The 23,165-nt window shown below is 39.8% G+C and overlaps 1 protein-coding gene across 3 annotated transcripts in view; it reads right to left on the bottom strand.

Annotated features, from left to right (window-relative positions):
• LOC122640845 (integrin-linked protein kinase 1-like) overlaps positions 1-23,165 on the bottom strand; it is a 129,879-nt gene that overhangs the window by 8,023 nt on the left and 98,691 nt on the right. For all 3 annotated transcript variants that reach the window (XM_043834103.1, XM_043834104.1, XM_043834102.1), the window contains one exon: positions 21,062-21,183. In XM_043834103.1, coding sequence (XP_043690038.1) covers positions 21,062-21,183 — 122 coding nt within the window. The remainder of the gene's footprint in view (positions 1-21,061; positions 21,184-23,165) is intronic.

The raw sequence follows: 23,165 nt of genomic DNA, 5'->3' as shown, positions 1-23,165 counted from the left end.
ACCGATACATATCGATAGTCTCACAAAACCTTTAACATACGTGTTGAATAATGTACACCAGAATACCGTGGGGGGTATTCTGGTCTTTTTGGTGTTTTAATTTATTATTATGTACTGCCTAGCTATGTTGGCTATGGCAGGGTTATTATTGTCACTAAGTTGTATTTTTCACCTTATAAATATATGGCTTGGCTGATCACATAGATCATTCAAGTAATTCCATTATGTCGGTTTTGTTAACATGGCATCAGAGCCAATTTCAATGATCTAGCTTACAAAACATCCCCCCCTCCCTCCCCTCCATCGTCTTTCTCCTTCTCCTTGCTTCTTCTTCTTCTATTTTTCTGTTTTTTTTCTTTGCTCAAGGGCAGCACTGATGAGGTGATTAGATGATCTAGTTGCTGCCCTCTACATACCTCAATTAATGCTATACAAGTTTAGTTTTCATCTGCGATAGCTGCTGCCCTGTTCTCTTCTGCGATTTTTTGGAAGCCCACACCTTGAAGATCAGATCTAATTATTGCTGGAGTTTGATTGTTCATCTTTGGAGGTTCCTCTCTCGCAATATTGAATAGCACCTACTACAGCCCTACAATCCACCATTGAAGCCATCCTCCCTCAATCGATCTCTCTTTCAGAGTTTTTCAAAACCCTGACTTTTATCGATTTTTGGGTTTTGGATTTCAGATCTTGCTGATTTTAGGAGGTTGTGTTTCTCCAACCACAAAGAGCACTTGACAGTATTCTCAGCCTTTTTCAGAATTTTTTGAAGACCCCTAACCCTAATCGATCACCTCTTTCAAGGTTTTTTTCAAAACCCTGCACCTTATCGATTTTTAGGGTTAGGGTTGTTTGTGTTGTTGCTGCCAAGAGGGTTTTCATACCCAATATTCAGCCTCTTCTTCTGGTATTTCTGCCCTATATTTATCATCATTATGCCAGACTCTGATGTTACCACGGCTACTTTTGACGGCGATGGTTTGACTAGGTCTGATTTTCTTCCATATGCTACTGCCATTAAGCTTGATGGTACGAACTATTTAATATGGGCCAGATCTCTCTCCTTGACCGTGGCTGGTAGGGGACTTACTGGCCATCGTATTGGCACCACCAAGCAGCCCACTGAGGAATGTGCTGCCCATACTAAATGGGTTGATAATGATGCTATGGTGATGTCCTTTGTTCTGAATTCTATGCACACTGATTTCTCTAGTCAGTATCTCCTCCTTGACACTGCTACACAGTTATGGACTGCTGTCAAGGGAACCTATGGTCGGTCAGGAAGTGATGCTCAGGTTTATGAGATCAGGAAGACACTCCAAAACACTACTTAGAAGGAGTTGTCTGTCACTAAATACTATGCTACCCTCAAGTGTTTATGGCAGCAATTGGATCACTATGCTCGTTTTCAGCCTACTACTACTGCCGACATTATTGCTTATCACTCTTATGTGGACCAATTTCGGGTCTATGGTTTTTTGGCTGGTCTTAATGATGATTATGAAGCTATTCATGTGCAAGTCCTTGGTCGGGTTCCTTTCCCCACTTTGGAGGAAACTTTTTCTTATGTTCACAGTGAAGAGACACGTCGGGCTGCTATGATGGTTACTCCTAAAGTTAAGAGATCAGCCTTACAGGGTACTGGCTCTACCCAGACTCCTTCTGACAGTATTGCTGTTGCTATTACAGCCAATGAGCCTGTGAAGTGTGATCATTGCCATAAACCATATCACATTAAGACCCAGTGTTGGAAATTACATGGGAAGCCTGCTGATTTTGAGGCCAAACGTGATTCGTGCTAAGCCTAAAAACAAAGGTAATCACACTGAAAGTGTAACAGCTCCAGGTCCCACTACTGACATTGGTTTCTCTCAATTAGAATTCCAAGCTCTACGGCGTCTGTTACACACTTCCGCTGCCTCTACTACATCTGCTGCCAATTTAGGTTCCTTCTTTGCTCGTACAGGTATTCCCTTTGCTGGTCATTGCACATCGGTTGTCTCCACTCCTTGGATTATAGACTTTGGTGCCACTGATCACATGACAGGTTCTTCTAGCATCTTCAATACATTTTTCCCTGCTTCTGGCAAAGATAAAGTCAAAATTGCTGACGGATCCCTCTCCTCCATTTCAGGGAAAGGATCCATTGGATGTTCCCCTTCTCTTACCTTGTCTTCTGTGTTGCATATTCCCAAGTTTACAACTAATCTTCTTTCTATTAGCAGTATTACCATCTCTGAATTGTAAAGTGACCTTTTTTCCTACTCATTGTGTTTTTCAGGAACTGGACTTGGGGAAGACGATTGGATCGGGTAAATTGTATGACGGATTGTACCTGCTTGATGGCGAACCTTGCATCTACCCAGGCATTACCTTCTCGGCTCTGTCACCCAGCATCTTTCTCTTCTGAATTACACAAATGGCATTCTAGACTAGGACATCCCCCTTTATGAACATTATCCTCTCTATTTCCAGCATTAGTTAAAGATTGTAATAAGGAAGATTTCTTTTGTGAGCCTTGTATCTTGGCCAAACAGGCACGTTCAAATTATCCCATTTCTAATAATAGGTCTTCTTCCTTATTTCATGTTGTTCATACTGATGTGTGGGGTCCTAGTAGAAAAGTTTCTCTTTCCGGTCATCGGTGGTATGTCACTTTTATTGATTGTTACCCTAGATTTACTTGGGTCTACCTCATGCACACAAAAAATGAAGTCTTTTCCTGTTTTCAGCATTTTCACAAGTTGGTTTAGACCCAGTTCAATGCCACTCTTAAAATTTTGAGTGACAATGGGACAAAATATATGGAAGGTCAGTTCCAACAATACCTTGCTGCCCATGGGATTCTACATCAGACCAGCTATGTTGACACTCCAGCCCAAAATGGTGTGGCTGAGAGAAAAAACCGCCACCTCTTGAAGGTGGCTAGAGCACTTCTGTTTGCTCGCAATGTACCTTTCTTTTATTGGGGAGATGCTGTCCTTACTGCAGCCTATCTAATTAATAGGCTACCTAGTCGGGTTCTTCATTCCAAACCCCCTGTGGAGCTCTTACTTGGCTCCTCTTCCTTTGTTGTCCCCCTTAAGGTGTTTGGTTGCGTCTGTTATGCCAGGGATATGAGGTCCCCTGGTAAACTTGAACCTCGTAGTCTCTGCCGCATTTTCTTAGGTTACTCTGCTACTCAGAAGGGGTACAAGTGTTATTATCCTCCATCCAGATGTACTTTGGTCAGTATGAATGTTGTCTTTCAAGAGAATGTTTCCTATTATGTGTCCCCACCTCTTCAAGGGGAGAGTGTTACTGAAGATGTGCTGACCATAGACTCTCCACCTCCACTCCAGTTGTGTACAATGAGTCTGTTCCTGTTCGGCTTGCTCCTAGTCCTCCCTCCCCTAGTCCTCCCTTTGAGTCAGGGGGAGAGGTCCCTATACAGGAGGAGACCATCCCTATTTAGGGGGAGTAAACTACCCCAGTCCAGACTCTTGTCCAGAAAACTATTAGCGAATTTCAGAGGATGATTGATGACAGTAATGTACAGACCTATGCAAGAAAGCATAAGCAGGTTCAATTAACTGTTGCTCTAGTACCCATCCAATTGCCGAACCTGGATCCAGAACCTGCCTCTCCTCCTAGTAATGTTCCTTCTCCTGGTTTACCTATTGCTCTTCGCAAAGGTGTCAGGACTTGCACTCAGCATCCCATATCCTATGTTGTGTCTTATGGCTCCCTTTCCCCATCCTTTCGTGCTTTTGTTTCTTCTCTTTCTTCTGTTCGTATTCCTAACAATTGGTAGGAAGCTCTATCAATTGGAAAGTGGAAGGCAGCAATAATGGAAGAAATGGAGGCCTTGAAGAAAAATAACACATGGGAGCTTGTGGTTCTTCCACCTGGGAAGAGAACTGTTGGATGTAAGTGGGCGTTTGTAGTGAAACAGAAGATGGATGGAACTGTGGATAGGTATAAGGCACGACTCGTGGCAAAGGGGTTCACTCAGATATACGACATTGATTACCAGGAAACCTTTGCACTTGTTGCAAAGCTAAATATTGTTTGTGTGTTATTATTCTGTGCAGTCAACCTTGGATGGTATTTGCTGCAGCTAGATGTGAAAAATGCTTTCCTAAATGGAGAACTGGATGAGGAGGTGTATATGGACATTCCACCAGGGTTCTCTTGTGACAAAAACCAAGGTAAAGTGTGTAAACTGAAGTGTGCACTATAGGGGCTTAAGCAGTTACCTCTTGTGACAAAAACCAAGGCCATGATTTCTGTGGGCTACAAGCATAGTAATGCTGATCACACACTCTTTATAAAGAGGGTTGGGGAAAAACTCACTGTTCTTATAGTCTACGTTGATGACATAGTGGTTACTGGTAATGATGGTGGTAATATCAGTCAGTTGAAGACCTTCCTTGGACAAGAATTTGAGATCAAAGATCTAGGGAAACTACGATACTTTCTTGGGATTGAGATTGCCAGATCCTCTAAGGGCATTTTTCTCTCCCAAAGGAAGTATGTCCTAGGCTTATTGGCTGAAACCGGGTTGTTAGGTTCTCACCCTTCAGATACTCTTATGGACCCTACTATTCGTCTCAAGGAAAAAGGGGGTGAGCCTGTTGATAAAGGCCGGTACCAAAGGCTTGTAGGGAAGCTGATTCATCTCTCACATACTCGTCCTGACATTGCTGTCGTCGTGAGTACTGTGAGTTAGTTTATGCATGATCCCTACTCTTCTCATATAGAGGTTGTTCTTCGTATTCTTCACTATCTGAAGTCAGCTCCTGGAAAAGGCATTCTTCTGTCTATACATGGTCACCTACGGATAGAGGCATACATTGATGCCGATTGGGCTGGTTCTGCAGATCGCAGGCCTATCTCTGGGTATTGTTCCTTTGTAGGTAGAAATCTTGTCTCTAGGCGTAGCAAGAAGCAAAATGTAGTTGCTCGTTCTAGTGCCGAAGCTGAAATTCGAGCTATGGCACAAGGCATTTGTGAGTTACTCTGGCTCAAAGGGTTGCTATAGGATCTTGGTGTTCCTATTCGTCTTCCTATGATGTTGTATTGTGACAACAAGGCTGCAATCAGCATAGTACATAACCCAGTACAGCATGATCATACCAAGCATGTTGAGGTGGATAAGCATTTCATCAAGGAAAAGTTAGAAGGATTGATTCGTGTTCCCTTTGTGACATTTGCTGATCAACTTACTGATATCTTCACCAAGGGGTTGTCTGGGAAATTATTTCATCCTAATCTAGTCAAGTTGGGCATGATAGACATATATATTTGCTCCAACTTGAGGGGGGAGTGTTGAATAATGTACACCAGAATACCGTGGGGGGTATTCTGGTCTTTTTGGTGTTTTAATTTTATTGTTATGTACTGCCTAGCTATGTCGGCTATGACAGGGTTATTATTGTCATTAAATTGTATTTTTCACCTTATAAATATATGACTTGGCTGATCACATAGATCATTCAAGCAATTCCATTATTTCGGTTTTGTTAACAGCACGTCTTGTAAATATCAGTACATATTGGTCCGTATCGGCTGATACAATACGATACCAATTGAGACATACTATTTTTTAAAAAAAAAGATACGTATCGGTATGTATCGCATCAATATCAATAAGTATCGTTCAATCCAATAAATCATGCCCACATCCACATCTCCAACACGATAGCATAAATTCCGATTCCACCATTACATAGAACAACCTCGATTTCATACAAAATGTAAAACCAAAATCAAATGTACTATCAGCATCTGATTTTTTTTTTCTTTCCAATAAATGGAATTCAAGGATAATATACAATACAAAGAAACCTAACCTTTAAAAACCAAAAACCAGTTAATTATGTGTTGGCAGAATCGTGGGTTAGAAAGAGAATGAGAGAAAATAATGTGTTGTATTCATTGATAGGTAAGCCCCTCTATTTATAATAGAGGGGAAATTACAAAGAGACTAAACTAGGTGATGTGGGACTAAAACCCACATAGCCGACATAAACTTAATAATATAAGAAGAATAAAACTACCCCATTAGGATCAAAATACCCCCACGGTATTTTGGAGTACATATTCCAACACCCCCCCTCAAGCTGGATTATACAAATAAGTAAAGGAAGAAGATCCAGCTTGAACTAAAGAAAAAAGAACTCCTAATAATGCTAACACTCTCCCTCAAGTTGGCGCATACAAGGTACTAATGCCCAACTTGAACAAAATGGGAAAAAATTAAGTTGTAGCAGAATCTAGCTTCAAGACGAATGCAGCTCCCAAATAAACCTTCAAGAACTTGAAAAAAAATAGATCTTCAAAACTTGGGCAGACTTGATCAACAAACAGGGATTGGAATGTCTTCCAAAAAAGGCAGCTTTCACCAATCTTCTAGTGTTGTCCAGTGATGAATCTCTAAATGATAATCTTGAAGATAAATAACTAGGATAGTGAGCAGATGAATCAAGTAGCAAAAAAGATCAAGCAGCGGAAAAAATCAACCCAACTGTAGAACCTCATATAGGCAGGCAATAACCAAACATCTTCAATACTTTAATACTTCAATCTCCCCCTTACGACAAACTCAACCCAATAACAAAGTAGATACCCAATGAAAATGGTGGAAACTCTGATCTTCTATGTTTTGCACCAAGTGTTCTTGCAAGTTCTGCTTCTACAATGTTAGCAGGTGTACTCTATATAATCCCCTACACGTGGATATAACAAAGATGATGTAAGAGATAGGGCAAAAACATAATATTCCAGAATTTTCCAAGAGGTGCTAAGGGTAATGGAAAAGGAAGAAATGGCTAATTAGAGAATACCATTATTGTCCAAAGTGGTTATGGGTATATGCCAAAGGTATGTTTTGGGAGGTGGTGAAGTGAAAAGAGGAATGAGACAATGAACCATGGACAAAGCAATACAGTAATCTAAAACCTTTTTCAATCGATCAAGGTAATTCCAAAACACCAATCTCCAATGATCAGATCTGAATTATAAAAAAAAAGAGGTATAATTTGTAGAAGGAGAAGGCACCATTCTTCAAAAACTTGATCGATCTTCACACAAGGAAGAACCAGTGTGCAAAATTCCAAACTATAAACTCCCACATGCTAAATAGAACTGACGAAGATATCTGGACAGCAATTGATGTAAGAAGTTTCAACAAAAAAACTTGGATCAGATCTGAATTAGTAAACATTGCTAGGATCAAGCTCTCAAAGTAAGCTGGATATGAACCAGAAAAGCTTTACATAATTAAATAGGTTCGTAGTTGCAACCAATACCCTTGGAACACACTATTGTAATCCCAAATAAGCTGATCTCCAGGGTAGTAGATTCGAGTCTTCAATAATGAAAGAAATTCGATCTCCAATAGGAGGATACTGAGTCTCAATAACAGGGTAACAGTAACATGTCAACCAGTCATGCTTACAGAAGCCAATCAATAAAACTAGCAATATATGTAGTAAAGCTCAATAGAACCAGCAAATATAAGATAAATAACCCGACAGATCCATAGGTAGTTGAAGCAGCCAGCCACATACGAACAAGTTAAAAAAAGGTTGATAATTGGAGAAATCGAACCATAAGAATGAACCAGAATTTTTATCCAAATATAACTGATGAATGATACTGAAATATGGGTTGAATACTCCTCTGATGGTTATAAAACTCTCCTCAAAAAATCAGCAAGAGAGGACATCCCTTCCCCTAAGATCGATTAAAGTCAGGGTTTTATAAAAAACCCTGAAAGTTGAGATCGATTGTAGGGAAAGGGGCTTCAAAAAAATTGATGATGACTTGGCAAAGATTGATGATGTATTTGAATAGATGCTGTCTTCTGTGGCTTGAATGGATCTCCAATACGAATAACCAATCTCTATTAGTGTTTGAGACTTGATCTTCAAGAGGGAGAAACACCAAAAATTACAGAAAAAATAGGGCAGCAGCTATCTTGTGTAATAGAACTTCTTCAAGCCATGAATGGTTGAAGTGGAATGTCCCTCTTGATGGTAGAAACATCTCCAAAAAACTCCAGCAGCAGCAAGCAACCCTAATCCTAAAATCGATATGTGTCAGGGTTTTGTAAAACCCTGAAAAAGAGGATCGACTGGGGATAGGGGTCTTCAAACACTTGGAAAGAGGCTAATACTGAGGTCGAGTGGTCCTTGTAGTTGGAGTAATCAGCCCTCCAAAAATTAGCAAAAATTGAAACCTGAAAGTTAGGGTTTTTAGCAAGTAACCAAATTAGCAGGTTAAGGAAATTTTGCTATAGAAACAAATTCAGCCATCAGAAAGGGTCCAAACTTAGGTCGAGTAGGGCTTATAGTAGTAGGGAATCACCATCAAAAAATCAACTGCATCTGAAAAGGGAAACCCTGAAATCGATATGTGTTAGGGTTTTTCAAAACCCTGACAAGTTGAGATCGATTTGGGTATGGGGGCTGGAAAAGTTAATAAAAGATGGAAAGAGAAAAAAAGGGAAGGAAGACAATGGAATAGGGTAGAAGGGTGCTGGAAAAGGGTGCACAGGAGGCTCCAACAATGGAGGATCAGTCTTCATTAGGTAGAAATCAAATCTCCAAAAAAATTCTGGAAAGCTCCAATATCGTAAGTATGGCTCCAGCAGATTTCGAGCAGAAATTTTTTTTTAATAAAAAAGGTAGAAAGGGAGGGAGGCAGCAACTAAATCATTGATATGCTGTGTTTACCTCATTAGTGCTGACCCTTTACAAGGTTGAGAAGAAGAAAAATAGAAGAAGGAGAAGCCGAGAAAGGGAGAAGAAGGGGGAAGTCGATTGAAGAGATGGAGTAGGGTTTTTTTTCTCTTTTTCTAGCCTAGATCAGACTAGCTTTGATACCATGTTGACAGAATCGTGGATTAGAAAGAGAGAATGAGAGAAAATAATGTGTTGTATTCATTGATAGGTAAGCCCCTCTATTATAAAGGGGAAATTACAAAGAGACTAAACTAGGTGATGTGGAACTAAAACCCACATAGCTGACATAAATTTAACAATATAAGAAGAATAAAACTACCCCAAAAAGACCAGAATACCTCCTCCACGGTATTCTGGAGTACATATTCCAACATTATGAACACCACCCGAGCAGCAGCAGTAATGCAGCATAGAGGAGAGACCCAGAAGGAAAAATTAAAAAGGAAAACAAAAGGGATTTAAAATTTATAAACAGAAATGAAAGAGGACAATAGGGTGTTTATTTCGGAAGGCTGCTTACCAAAAAAACAACAGAATTTTCCAAGGAGGCTTCATCTCTTGAAGATTGGTAATCACTTCAATTTATCTATTACCCATCTCATTCCACTATTGGATTTCCATCCGCCAAAGTCGACCACTGTATCGATGTCTTGACGGCCCCATTAGTGCTTGAGAAACTGTGAGTACAACCAGAAAACTCCATCAGAATCGAGTGTTGCATGGTAGATTGTAGCAGTTCCGGTGAGGGGCAAGGTTTCTGCAGCTAGAATCTGTTTAATTAAATCAGTGGAGTTGCGGATGCACATAAGGCCAGTATAGGAGGAGGAATCTTCACCACTATTGGAGAGACTACTCTTGGGGCTCCACTCCTCTGTTTCCGGTATGACTTCGATGGAGATTAATGGTCTCAGTAAGATCACCTTCGATGGAGAAGAAAGGGTTTGCAGAGAATAAACCTCAACCCTAAATTGTCAACCTTGGGATTTGGGGTTTTTGCATAAAGGGTAAAATGGTAAGTTTTTCCTTCTTCAAGGGTAGAGTGGTCATTATTTGAAATCTAACATGATGACATCATCACTTAACAGGAATCAACTAACGGAGTGGACCTCCATGATATTACTGCATAAAAGTGGGGGTGCAGTTGTACTTTTTTCAAATCGTGGGGGTGAGATGACATTCGCACAAGTACCAAGTACAAGAAATTTTCCCAAATTTTTTTGAGGAAGCATATATTTGACACAAAGGTAGAAGATCAAAAGCAGTTTGAAATGGTATACACAATAGTGGGGTTAAGTTCTCTTTTCTGAATTTTCTATTTTTGGGTGGTTAATCTCTTTTCTGCTCTTTTCATTTGTTTTTCTTTTCCATTTAAGAATTCAATTTTTCAAGGATTTTCATTCAAAAAATAAGTGCATTCATAATGTGTAAGCCATCGATTTAATGCCATGATTTTGTTTTCCTTTTATATATAACATGAACACTGGTTTTTGAAATTTTGGTTATTTCAGAATTCCATTGATCAACTGCATGTCAGACACATGCAAATGTTTTCATTAAGAAAAACTATAATTTATCAATGCTCTATGTGAATTCTTTACATAATGAACACTTGCATGCGTTACAAATTTTGTTTCCTTCATGGCCTTTAAGGTTTAGGCTCCCAAGCAGCTCTAAATATATGCCACATGGCACAGCTCAGTTGGCTCTCAAATTTTGTGGACAACCATTAATCTATCTGGAAAGTATCAATCTAAATGCATTCTCAAAATAAAAAACTTGGAGAAATAGTTGACAAGTTAACGTTGGTGACCTGGGTTTACTGGATGAATATACATGGGTGAAAGTTCAACACATGGTGGGCTATAGCTGCTATATCCCAAGGGGCATACTAACAAACCAATCCAATAAATCCAATTATAATATGTTCCTCTATGATTTCTGGTAGGACTGGGAAGCATTAAGCACAAGCAAGATACAAAGTTACTCCCTTAGAATATCGAAGGAATCTTACTAATGGAACATGTAAAAATACTAAGACATACTTTTTCCTTTGGTGCTCTTCATAAGCAAAACGCCCAATGTTCATTTTTTCCCCATATAAATATATTGAACGGACTCAACTGATGTGTAGCATTTCTGATTTTACTAAAACCAGTGCACCCAACATTTTCTAAACAAGCCCCATCCAGCAAAAATCATTGCCAATTACCCTTTTAGAAACTAGACTTGAACCAAAAGATTAAAGAACAGCACTAAGTGCACCAGAAATATCATTAAGTAGGAATGCATATATTTCACATTTCAGAAAGCTAATGAAACAGAATAAAAATAATGTCATTTATACAAGATTCTATAAGAAAATGGTCAAAGGAAAAAAAAAAAGGATATTCATGGCTGCAAATGACGGTATAGTAATGTAGGCAGCAATATAATCAGGTAGGAATGATAATATACAGGATAAAATGTAGGTCATAAAAAGAATAAGCAATAGAACAAGATCAAATAAAATTGTTTTACAGACGATTACTATTATTATAAAGGCATATGCAACCCAAGACTCATTTTTAAGCATTGAGTTCTTTTTTTTAACTAAACGTGAAAGGAAACAATGTTGTGTATTATCGTGAAAGAGAATGTTCACAAGAGACTAAATTGGACATCTAGGGGAAAACGGTAAAGGTCAACCCGTTTCCAGCAAAAGACCACATCAAAAGGAAAATATTCTGGTAAATCTAGAATTTACCTGAATATTTTCCTTTCATGCAGTTTTTACCTTGAAATAAATGGAGCCAAAACCTACGAGATAGTTCCGGGAGAAAATGTTTTTTTTTTTTTTTTGGTGGGGAACAATTGATCCACAGCACCTTCCAATGCAGCATGGGCAACAACCTCCTTGCTGCCTCTGGTCAGCCGTTCCTCTTCTATGTACTGAAAGTTTGAATTGGATGTCCCGGTTATGAAGCAGACAATACTTGGTTTTCTCATGAACTACACATGTGCACAATCATAGTTGTCATGGTGCCAAGGCACCTTGACTCCTTGGCACCTAGGCAGGTCCCTAGGCAGTGCCTAGGCAATCAAAGTGTGGATATACAGAAGGAGGAGGGTTAGATGTTAAAATAAAAGATTTTGATCTTCTAAGATGTAATATCTAGGGGGTTATATGTACAATATAATCTTACTTCTATTTACAAATAGAACGGGAGTAATATATAAAATCAATGTAGCACCATGGAGAACAACCTTGGAATCAAAAGGTCTGAAGATAAGTAGAACTAAAACGGTATATATGGTGTGTAACTTTAGTAGCTCTAGGACGGATAATGAGGTGGTGAATATTGATGAGACGGAGATCCCGCAAAGTGATCACTTTAGATATCTGGGACCAATCATAAACAAGGAGGGCGACATAGATGATGATGTTGCCCAGAGGATTAAAATAGGGTGGATGAAGTGGAGAGGTGCCGGAGTTCTATGTGATCAGCGTATTTCTTTAAAGCTTAAAGGAAAATTTTATAGGACTGTCATTAGACCAGTTATGATGTATAGGGCGGAATACTAGGCTGTGAAGAAGTGCCATATAAACAAACTTGGTGTTGCAAAGATGAGGATGTTGAGATGGATGTGTGGGAACACTAGGAAGGATAAAGTGAGGAATGACCATATTAGAGCTGGGTTGGGAGTAGCTCCGTTACATGATAAACTTAATAAGTGTGATTTGAGGGTGGTAGGCCATGTTCAACGGAGGCCATCAGATGCCCGAGTTTGGAAGAGTGACCGGATCCAGATTGAGGGAACCAAAAGAGTGATGCAGAATCATCACCAGAATGGGCTTCTTTCCTTAGGAATAAGTCTAGGGTTGGGTTATATACATGTTAGGCCTTTGATCCCATGGGTTTTCTATGTAATAAGCCACTTTGATGGACCTAAAATATGGGTACTTAGGTTGCATACGGGATTCCTTACTTGGTCATGTGACGATTTAAGTTGGACTGGATTAAGATTCTACAAGTTCAGTCATGTTTTGAGTCTATTTCTTTTGTTATTTCACTTTCCTAGTCAGTTTAGGTTACTTGATAGGTTAAGGATTCGGTTAGGCCTTTCCTTTTTAGTGTAGGAGTCTATTTTTTTGTCTTTTATATAAAATTGTAAAAGGAAAAGTATTGAACACGAATTTTGATATTAATGAAAAGCTTTTTCTGCTCTTCCTCTCCACTAAATTTTTTTGTCATGTGTTTGATCAAGGCTGGTGGGATCGGTGTTTGATCCGATTGACAGCTTGTGGTGGGAAACCTGAGTGGTTCGTTGGTGGGATTGATGTTTAATCCAATCGACATATTGCGGTGTGAAGCCCACGTGGTTCTTTTGAAGTTCTCCTTCAAGTTCTAGTTGAAGATTCAATTTTTATTCAAGTTTCTCAATCAAACAAGCTGCTGCCAACGAAATTCTGCAACAGCAGTGAGTTTGATTCATCCCAACCCTAATCTTTCTTCTTCTAATCCTCTAAACCACCAAACCCTAACATTCACCCTTTTTGTTTTCACTTTTCCCAATACCTAAATTCTGCCCAGACTAAACCAGCCAGCAAAATCCCTCCTTTTTTTTGGATCGAACACTCCTCTCACCATAAGGAAAACTCGATCCAAGTTGCTCCCTCATCTAATCATCATAAACCCTAAAATTCCATCTTTTCATCTTCTCAAAAACGCTGCCCATTCAAGTTTACATACCTAACTCCATCAAAACATCCCAAGACCTTAACTGATAGACTCCCCACCTCCACTTGACATAACCCATACATCAAACCCTAACCCTAATTTCACCAAAAACCTATTTTTGACCTAGCCGATTCACCTGTTCATAACAGATCCTGGTTTACTGGCTCCTAGTTAGTCTTCTACCAATCTAGGACTACATTAAAGTGCCAAGGGCAAGTAACCTGGCACTTTAATGTAGAAGAGGATCAAGTAAGAAGTACTCGACAATAGGATTGATAATAGTTGCAGCAGAACACCAAAATAGAAACTAAATCAGAATTAGTAACTTAGTGAATAAGGACAAAACCAGAAACAGGAAGTTGGAACTTGAGATAGATTGAATCTAGTAAGAGAGGAGATTTACAGCAAGAAGAAGAAGGAGAGAAGAGAAGAGGATGGGAGAATCGATAGTGTGTTGAGTTTAACTCAACACACATATTACTTCATTAATAAAGTCTTCCAAATTACACAGTCCTCCCTAGGGAGGTAAAGAGAAATAAAACAAGAAAAGGAAAATCCAACTTGGTCATGTCTTATAACAGGACAATGACAGAACTACCCTTATACAAGATATTCTAACAACTCTAATACTCCCCCTCAAGCTGGAGAATAAATGTCATGCATTCCCAGCTTGCACAATAAGGTACTAAATAGACTAGGAGAGAGAACCTTGGTGAAGATATCCGCTACTTGATCACCTATTCTCACAAAGGGAGTACAAATGCACCCAGAATCCAGCTTCTCTTTGATGAAGTAACGATCAACCTCAATATGCTTGGTTCGATCATGTTGAACCGGATTATGGGCAGTGCTTATAGCAGCTTTGTTGTCACAATAAAGTCCCATTGGCCCTTCAGTTTCAAAACCCAAGTCTTGAAGAAGTCTCTTTAGCCATATAAACTCACATACTCCATGAGCCATGGCCCTAAACTCAACCTCTGCACTGGATCTAGCTACAATTGGTTGTTTCTTGCTCCTCCAGGTAACTAGATTACCACCCACAAAGGTACAGTACCCAGAAGTAGATCTCCTGTCAGAGATTGAACCAACCCAATTAGCATCTGCGTAGCCTTCAATCTGCAAATGGTCATGCCTGGCAAATAGAAGACCTTTTCCTGGATAGAATTTCAAGTATCTAATGTTGCGATACACCGCGTCCAGATGTCCACTCCTAGGAGCATACATGAACTGACTCACCACTCCAACTGCATAAGAGATGTCTGGTAGAGTCAAGGAGAGATAGATTAGTTTCCCAACTAATCTTTGGTACTTGCTTACATCTATAAGAGAAGAACCACATTCATCACCAAGCTTATGATTTGGATCAATGGGAGAAGTTACTGGTTTGCATCCCATCATGCCTGTCTCTTTCAAATGATCCAAGACAAATTTCCTTTAGCACATTGATTCCTTTCCTTGATCTAGATACTTCAATACCCAAGAAGTATTTCAAGAGTCCAAGGTCTTTGATCTCAAACGGTTCAACCAGATAAGACTTCAATCTGTTTATCTCAGCAACATCATTTTCAGTTACCACAATGTCATCAACATAGACAATGAGAGCTGTAACTGTACCATTACCTCTCTTGATAAACAAAGTGTGGTCAGCTTGACTCTGATAATACCCATTCTTCAGGATGGCTTGTCTAAATCTCTCAAACCAGGCCTTAGGAGACTGCTTGAGGCCATAAAAAGCTTTCTTCAAGAGGCATACTTTCCCTTTAGCTGAGGGACACTTAAAACCAGGTGGGGGCTGCATGTGCACCTCTTCTGCTAATCTCCATGAAGAAATGCATTCTTCACATCTAATTGTTACATTGGCCAATCTTTATTGGCTGCCACTGAAAGAAAAACCTTGATTGAGTTATACTTGGGTACAGGGGCAAAAGTCTCCTGGTAGTCAATGTCATACACCTGACTATACCCTTTTGCAACCAGCCTAGCTTTGTATCTTTCCACTGTACCATTGGAGCTATACTTGATTATATAAACCCATTTGCATCCAACTGGAGTTCTCCCCCTAGGAAGATCAACTAGTGTCCAAGTATTGTTCTTTTCCAGAGCCACCATTTCCTCAGACGTTGCTTGCATCCATTTTGGATCGGATAAGGCCTCTGTGACATTTTTGGGAATGAAAGAAGACTCGAGGGCAATGGACAAAGAAATACCTGTAGGAGAAATAGAGTCATACGAAACAAACTGGGCTATGGGTTAGTACAGGCTCTCTTCCCCTTTCTCATAGCAATGGGAAGATCTAATTCAAAAGGAGAAGTATTACCTGACTGAGGAGGATGAGACTGAGGATGTGGGTTGGCAGGGTTGCTTTCCTTTTCCCTTCAACAAGCATTAACATCTTTAAATCTTATTCCCTTGTATTCTTTTTTTCTACTAGCATCACCACCACTACTAGCATCAATATCAACAGTACCATTAACATCAGCATCATCAACAACATCCACTTCTTTGTACTTTCGAATACCAAATAGGAATGGGGAAGTGGAGGTAGCCAAGGGAGATAGAAAGGGAATGACATCAGCATCCTGTTCACTGCTAGTACTCTCCCCTTAAACAAGATGGTGAGAGGAAGAAAAGTAAGGGATAGACTCAAAGAAGGTGAAATCTTTGGAAAGAAGTCGCCTTCAGGAAGGAGGATGGTAGCACTTATACCCTTTGGTTGAATTAGAGTAGCCCAAGAAGATGCACTTGAGAGCTTTGGGATCAAGCTTGGTGCGGGTTGATTTGTTGACATGAACATAACAAACACAACCAAAGACTTTTAGAGGCAAGGAGAAAACTAAGGATTAAGGAGAAAGCAGAGCCAAGGAGATTTGGAGACAAGAAGTGGAGTTGGCATCCGGTTAATAAGAAAGGCAGCGGTAAGGAGTGCACTAGATCAGAAAGTTTTAGGCACATGCATACCAAAGAGAAGACCCCTAGTGATTTCCAACAAATGGCGGTTTTTTTGCTCAACCACCCCATTTTGCTGGGGGGGTGTCAACACAAGCTAGTTGATGGATGATGCCATGATCAGTAAAGAATTGTTGGAGCCCCCCATACATGTACTCACCCCCCTTATCAAACCTAACACTTTGGATTCAAGTACCAAACTGAGTATGGATGAGTTGATAGAAATCCTTAAAAGCATCACAAACATCACTCTTTTGTTTCAACAAAATAGTCCAAGTAGACCTAGAATAGTCATCCACAAACGAAACAAAGTAACGAAATCCAGATAAAGAAGTAGTAGGAGAAGGTCCCCAAATATCAGTATGAACAAGAGAAAAAGGTGTTGTAGATCTATTATCACGATAAGGATAAATAACAGAAGAAGGATGACCCAAACGTTGATGCCAAATTACAGACTCCAAAGTATTATGGTCACTTCGATCACAAACATAAGCTACAGCAGTAGATTGATCAGGTAACCGTGGTTAAAGAAGGTAGAGTCCTCCTTTTTCAGCCTCACTGCCAATAACCCTCTTTGTCTCCAAATCCTGAAAAAGACAATAGGAAGGAAAGAAGGTGATACAACAATTTAAGGATTTGGTTAGGTGACTCACTAATAATAGGTTAGTAGCAAAATCAGGAATATGAAGGACAGACTCAAGGGAAATAGAAGGAGTAACTCTCACATTACCCTTACCAGAGACAGAAGAAAGGGAACCATCAGTAACCTGTACCTTGTCCCAGCCAGAGAAAATGAAGTAGGAATCATAATACTGGGACATACCAGTCATGTGATCAGAGGCTCCAGAGTCAACAATCCAGGTGGGTGCAGTAGAAGGAGTTGACAAGACCTGCAGAGCTGAGGCAGAAGTAGCTGACTCTCTAGAGGTAGAACCAGTAGCTGACCCTCTAAGATGAGACATCAGACGGCGGAGGGCAGCAATATCATCTTGTGAGATGGAGTCAGGAGCAAGCTGGGGTCCAGATGTCTCAGACTCAGATGTCACAGAGTGAGCCCTAGCTTTGCCTCGCTTGCCTCCACGGGCACTAGATGAACCACCACGCATACTAGGGGGCTGCCCATGAAGATCCCAACACCTGTCCTTGGTATGTCCAAGCTTTCCACAGTGATCACCTTTAAACCTCTCACGGTGATCTCCACGAGTTGGCCCTTGACCTTTTCCCCCACTTTTTTAGTCTATGTGGGAACTAGAAACAAGAGCAGATCTCTCTGTTGATGGTGCAATATCCATAGTTGTTCTTCTGGTTTCCTCACTGTGCAAGTAGCTGCACACTTCATCCAGAGATGGAAAGGGAGATCTCCCTAAGATTTGCAAGCAAAGAGGCTCATATTCTGGGTTAAGACCATCAAGCAAAATAAGGATCCTTTCCTTTTCGTGGCTCCTATAGACCTTTGCCTCATCATCAGAATTGGACAGCTGGAGGTTGTTATAGTGATCATATTCTTCCTACAACCTGATAACAGTGTTGTAGTAGTCAGATATACTCCTATCACCCTGTTTCATATGGATGATTTTTTGGAGGATTTGATATACTTTTGTGGCATCACCAACTCTATCAAAAACCTTGGAGATACTATCCCAGATATCTTTGGCAGTCTCCTTACTCATAAACCTCCTACCTATCTCAGGTTTCATGGAGAAAATCAACCAAGTCATAACAGTGGAGTTCTCAGTCTCCCACTTGAGATAGCCTGGAGCAGTTGTAGCAGGAGCCGTGATGAACCCAGTAATGTAACCCAAATTTCCCCTACTGCGTAGCGACAACTTCATAGAACGGGACCAATCCAAGTAGTTGGTATTGTCCAATTTCACAACAGATATTTGAGTGTTAGGATTGTCAAAGGAAGCCATAGTGGGGAGGCTACTAGCAGGAAGTGGTCCACTGACCTCAGAATCAGCCCTAGACATAGTATACATGGTACCAAAATACGCAAAAAAACATATCGGTGTCTTGCACAACTGGGGAGTAACCTCTACCCACACACAAGCAAGAAAACCCGCAAACAAAGGGAATAATACAATGCCCAAGCAGGTAAAAACTGAAGGAGAACTTAAATCAAACATCTTGACTGCATCTCATAACCATCCAATGTGTTGGCTGCCAACAATGGGAAACAACAAGTAGCAGCCTAGCTAACAAGTAACCCGAGAGCACATCCTTGATGAAAAAGTATGACTAACACTCAAAAAAAACTTTTGTTCCATTCCACAATAGCCAAATACATTCAAGTAGTTGATATCAGCAATTAATAGGGACCATCTCTCCCATTACAGCCAATAAAAACTCAACAAGAAGAGAAACCAGAATCTGTCAATACCTGGGAAGCACTGATGAGTTGAGCTAAGCTCCTCAATCAGCTCCTTTCAATAACCAAGCTGTTGGGGGTCTGAAAGAAGGCCTTCAGGCGATTCAAATGCCTTAGTCCTCATCACAAATGGTGAAGAGATGAGAGAGAGAAGAGCAGAATGCTCTACAGGCTGGCGGTAATGCTCTGTCCAGCTTCTAGGGCTTCAAATACACTTTGCGAGCTGGGAATTTCTCTCCATTGTTGTTGAGTTGAAGGATACAGCTCCAAAGAATGTAGTATGTGTGATTTCCTTCATATAGTATAACCTCTAATGGAACCCTCTACCTTTCTAGGGTTCCAAGAAGAGGTGAAGAGGACAGCCAAGTGTTAGTTGACTCTCAAACCAGTGAAAGAACTGCTCTGATTCCAAGTTGGAACTTAGAGATAGATCGAATCTAGTAAGAGAGAAGAGATTTACAGGAAGAAGAAGAAGGAGAGAAGAGAAGAGGATGGGAGAATCGATAGTGTGTGTTGAGTACACATATTACTGCATTAATAAAGTCTTCCAAATTACACAGTCCTCCCTAGGGAGGTAAAGAGAAATAAAACAGAAAAGGAAAAATCCAACTTGGTCATGTCTTATAACAGGACAATGACAGAACTACCCTTATACAAGATATTCTAACAACTCTAACACAGGGAATGGCTCCAAACTAGGATAAAGTGACGGCCTAGGCAAGGGTGATTTGTGCTCCAAATATCAGCCAATTCTAATGGCTGGTTGTGAAGTTATTCAAGTCTGAAGTTTGCAGCAGATTCTGAGTAGAACTGAGATTGCAGATGCAGCAGTCCTTCACTTGATTGTGTAAACAGCAGCAGCAGTACTTGGTGATGATTATGGATTGATTCAAGTCTTCAAAGAGTTCTCCTGCAGCAATTTATTGCAGTGACAACATGGCAGCAACATAGGGGTCGATTGGAAGAACAAAAAGATAGAAGGATAGGGATAGGAGGGGGGTAGGCTATCTCAGCCTTGGGTCTCTCTCACCCACAGCTATCTCAGCTGTTGAAAAGCAAATTCTTTCTCAGAATTGGAGGCAAGCATTGCTTGTAAATTTCATTAATCAATTGGTGACTCTTTCTTACAATGGGTGCCAACTTTATAGCCTAGGCAAGATTACAAAATAGAAAGTAAGAAATAGAAACTTCCTAAAATAAAATAGAAAGTTGGAAAATAGAAACTAGTAAGGCTTTATAGGATCCATCCTTCTAAACAAACAAAGAAACAAAAATAGAAACTAACTATAATTAGAAGCTACCTATATGAAATAAAATAAACTTTCTAAAACTGAAAACAGAAACTAAACTTTGGCAGTATTTAGGATAGGATCTTTCTCCAATTGATGGGCCCACAAGATCTTCTAAAAAGCATCCCCACACAAGGCAAATATAGGCTGTGACACTGTTCATGCGAACAGTGTTTTGGTCTTTTTTTTCTTCATATTTCGATCTACATCAGCAGGCCTAAGATAACCATAGCAGGACTGGTGAAGAAAGACATGCTTAGCTTAGGCCTTGTACCTGGTATGACCTCAAATAGAGCAATTGGAGAGCAAAGATCCATGTTGTCAACCCCATTTAGTTGGACTATGATGTTGTTGTTTCGAAGCCTGGACCAGTTTGTTGGTTAGTTAAGAAGGGGTTTATACCTAAGTAGGGTCGATGCCCTAGAGTTTGGGTCGATGTTTTATGCCCCTCCCCTCTACTTTATCTATTATTAATATGCTGGCTCTTCTAGGATCCATGCAGCCAACCCCATTAAATTGGGATAGGCTAAGTTGTTGTTGTAATACATAAAATAAAAAATAAATCTTTTTAACCTAGGATTTTAAGAAAGAAATCCAATTTTCGTTATAGTTGTAGTGTCTTCTTCCTCTTTGATGCTGGAAGACAGAGGAGCGTGGTCATTGCAGCGGGACAGGTAAGTAGCGACTCCCTCTTCCTCTTCCTCCAGTTTCCCTTGTTTCTCTCTTTTTCCCCCATTTCCTCTCCCCCCTCCCCCCTATTTTTCCAATGGATTTTGGGACCTAGGCACCACCTAGACAACTTGGCAACTGGTCACCTAGGTAATGGAAAACTTCTTTGGAGCCTTGGCTATGCCTTGACAATTATGTACACAGCCCTACAAACCATATACCATAGGCATTTATGTTTTGAAATCTAGTTTAGTTCTATAAACTTTTACTCTGCAAAATTCACAATAAAAAGCAAAGCACCAATTGTTACTGTGAAGTCACAAAGTTATGAGAACGACTTACTCTCTTAATCCATGTGCATAATATTTTGCTGGAGCCCTAAAAGGTGGCCGCTCATTTGCAGCATATGCTTTAGGAATTTCAGTTTCTGACTTTGAAGAAAATGGTGGACAGCCCTCAATCATCTAAACAGCAGCACCAAACATATGTTATCATTATGCCAGTAACATAAATGAGTTTATTCCATAAATTTGAACCTTTAACATCTCATATTTTTCCTACATTAAGAGTGTGTTCAGCACCCACATGGTTAATTTGAATACCAATCATCTATCACTAGGAAGAGAATGTAAAAGAGACAAAAAAACTGAGATGTAGAGAAGGAAATGGTTAATAAAAAATGGTAGCAGCACAAGGATTCCATTAATGCCACATTTGTTTAGATGTTAAGTAAAATAAAATTTCATTGCTAATATGATATAAGGTACAATGGAAATAAATATATAAAAGAAATTTTTCAATTGGGTATTGATGCAGAACTGAAGTCCTACATCTGCAAGAAGAAGAAGAAGAAGAAGAAAATTTCCAATTAGTAGTACTATATAGCAGTTAGTTGCTTAGAAGTATTTTTCCATACTTAGTTTTATTTTTCATGTAATAAATTGAACCGGTCCAAAGCTGGTTGAACCAGTGGTTCAATTTAAGTGACTTAAGTCACCGTCACCTTTCTTTTATTTGTTTTAAATTATAATTTTGGGTCCATACTTCTCCATGAATTTGAGAGAGGCTATGGGGCTTCTTAATCTCCTAGTTTGATTAGGAATTTGGCTTTAGGCCTTTATTAGAGGCCATACGTGGGGCTCCTCTTTTCCCCATTGAATGTTTAAAAAAAATCAACTCTTCAAGCTGCTCTGCAACTTTGTCTTTACCATTGAATATCGTCTTGTGTCTGATCAAGGCTGGTGGGATTGGTGTTTGATCCAATCGACACCTTGCGGTTTGACGCCCGGGTGGTTCGTTTGAAGCTCTCTTTTCAAGTTCTGATTTTTATTCAAGTTCACACTCAAACAAGATGCTGCCAAGGATTCTCTGCAACAACAGTGAGTTTGAAGCATTCCCCTCCCCTCCAATTCTTCTGCAAATCCTCTCACAGCCTACCTTAAGGTTCCCCAACCCTATTTTCTGCCCAGACCATTCTAGCCATTAGAAACCCACCAAAATCTGACCGAGTGCTCCATTCCCCCCAAGGTGAACTCAATCAAGGATTGTTCCCAATCTGACCACTCAAACCCTAGAAATCCCACTCATACCCCATTCTAAAAACCCAAACCCTAAACTATTACCTGCTGCCAAACCAAGTTTACAGTCCTAAATCGATTATAACTTAAGGAGACCTTCACTGATAGACTCCCCTACATCAATCTGACCTAACCCTACCATCAAACACTAACCCTAATTTCATAATTTTAACCTAGCCGAATTTACCCAGTTCATAGCAGATCTTGGTTATTGGCTTCTAGTTGGTCTCCTACCACTCTAGAACTACATTAGGTATTTTATTAAAATTTAAGTTGATTAAGTAGAAACAAGTGGAACCACAACATAGAGAAAGTACGGGTTTACAAAAATCAGTAGTAGTGTAGAAAACAAAAGATCCGTTTAAGGTAAAAGATTACCCCATGAGGAAAAACATGTGGAGCTTACAAAAAATTGAACTACAATCAAACCAAGGTTCGAAATCTCGGTTTCAAGGCCTAAAATCGAGATATAGCAGGTTTCGACCGAAACTTGGTATTTTGTCCACGCCTAATTGAAAACTTAGTTTCGAAGCCCAGAAAATGGTGTTTTGTCCTAGTTTTTTCTGTGCTATCTATGTTTTTGACATTTTAAACTTAATCCATGAATTTCACCAAAAAATCACCCAAAATGGTACTTGTGGTGTTGACCCAAGTTTGCTAGTACGCTAATGATTCATTACACTAGCCTTATTATAAATACTAAGTGTCCATATAGATAAACTATTGGGAAATGTAAATAAAATACTCGAAGCTCTTTAGAGTGATCCAATTTGTCGCAAAGCTTGTAAGCTTTGGGCCTCACCAAGTCACCACAACACTTGCTCCTCAACAACTGCAAGGCAAATCCACGATTGTAGATGAAGGTGGTC

This window comes from Telopea speciosissima, chromosome 9 (assembly GCF_018873765.1).
Source record: "Telopea speciosissima isolate NSW1024214 ecotype Mountain lineage chromosome 9, Tspe_v1, whole genome shotgun sequence".
Lineage (NCBI taxonomy): Eukaryota > Viridiplantae > Streptophyta > Magnoliopsida > Proteales > Proteaceae > Telopea > Telopea speciosissima.
Note: the sequence above shows the minus strand (reverse complement) of the source record. Positions and strands in the feature narration are given on the sequence as shown.